The 1,455-nt window shown below is 44.4% G+C and overlaps 1 protein-coding gene across 1 annotated transcript; it reads left to right on the plus strand.

Moving 5' to 3' along the window:
- The first annotated feature begins 609 nt into the window (after positions 1-609).
- LOC147433007 (uncharacterized) lies at positions 610-1,101 on the plus strand. The gene is made up of 2 exons (XM_086491770.1): positions 610-778; positions 986-1,101. Exons 1-2 carry the CDS (start codon positions 610-612, stop codon positions 1,099-1,101), a joined length of 285 nt encoding a protein of 94 aa, XP_086347896.1.
- The last annotated feature ends 354 nt before the right edge of the window (positions 1,102-1,455 follow it).

The following is a 1,455-nucleotide window of genomic DNA, read 5'->3' on the forward strand; positions in this document are numbered from 1 at the left end:
GCAGGTTCAAGCTACAATTCAGCCTTCCCACCATCAGCTCCAGCCCTCCTCTTGGGCCCTTTTTGTTAATCGCTTCTAGGCTCCCTTTGTCTTATCAAATCAGTCCTACTTTTTTGCTCTTTTTTGACCAAGTTTTGTGGCTTCCGTCTTGGAATTTTATCCTTAATGTAGCCCCCATTTGATGGTTGGGTCCGGTTGTGTATGGCTGGATGAGGGATCAGCTGTGATAGTCTTTTTTTTTATAGAAATAGCTTTGCAAGACATGTAATTGCCTCTTGGTTATGGTGGAAGTATTAGAACAAATATATGACAATAGATGTAAAAACCGGCGGACTTCAGAGAGGATCTATTAGTTGTTTGAGAAGGCATGGAGTACTTCATGTGAGAAGTGGCTTGTACATCGAGGGATACAATTAGAGATGACAACTCAATTTACTGAGGAGAAGATGGAGATACACAAGGGAAGAAATTGAAAGGACATAGATTGGATGCTTGGCAGCAAACAGGTGATAACATTGACTGTCATGAGTAGGATGTGGAGACAATTTATAGCATTTCTAGATGGCCTATGATGAGTATATACGCTTCACTCCTTGCATGGAGGACACAATGCCTTGTGTGGTTGATACGCAGTATGATACTGCTACGGACATTGATGAGTCGGTAGAGCTCGATGAGCGCTTGATAGAGTCCTATGCACATGATGATGGGGATGCTTGGGAGTATGTGGTAGATGAACGCTTTACTAGTGAGATGATGTACGAGGATGTGGACATGGGTGAGGATGAGTTCTTCCCTCTTGTTGAGGAGGATCAACATGATGCTCTTATGAACGCCTATGAGGCTTGTGTGGTAGAGATGACCAGTGAGGATATGCATAAGCATCAACACCATGAGTTGCCCCAGTTTTGTATGATCTAGCCGAGTCGATGTACATTGTGGGAACCCTCTGTTGTTTGTGAGCACGCCTTAGACGATGATGTAGATGAGGAGATTTGGCGCGATGTTATGCCTGATGAGATATGCTATGATCAGCCTGTGTTTATATGCAAGTTGGGTGAGCTCAATGGGAGCCAGGTAGAGCCTAAGGGAGACCCTTGATCTGGGTATGATTGGACTTTGGGAGTGTGAGGATGTTATGCATGACTTTGAGTGCGAGATGGAGGAGATGGTGTGCGGCACATGTGGTTGCCCAGATGCGCTTATGGATAAGCACATAGAAACTGTAGTCCATGAAGATATATTGGACATTATTCACAAGGCTACTCATGTTGTCAAGCATCACAACTTGCTGCTTGTTGTGATGAGGATATTATTTGTGACTGCCTTATGACTCGGGCAAGGATCAACCAGTTGTTTCGAATGAGCTGATCAAGATCCATGTAGTCTTTGCAGAGCTCGAGTCATTTTTGAGCTTGGTCTTATCATCAATTTTGGGCTGGCTTGGCCGCGAGC

This window comes from Adiantum capillus-veneris, chromosome 20 (assembly GCF_014529385.1).
Source record: "Adiantum capillus-veneris isolate H3 chromosome 20, ASM1452938v2, whole genome shotgun sequence".
Taxonomy (NCBI): Eukaryota; Viridiplantae; Streptophyta; class Polypodiopsida; order Polypodiales; family Pteridaceae; genus Adiantum; species Adiantum capillus-veneris.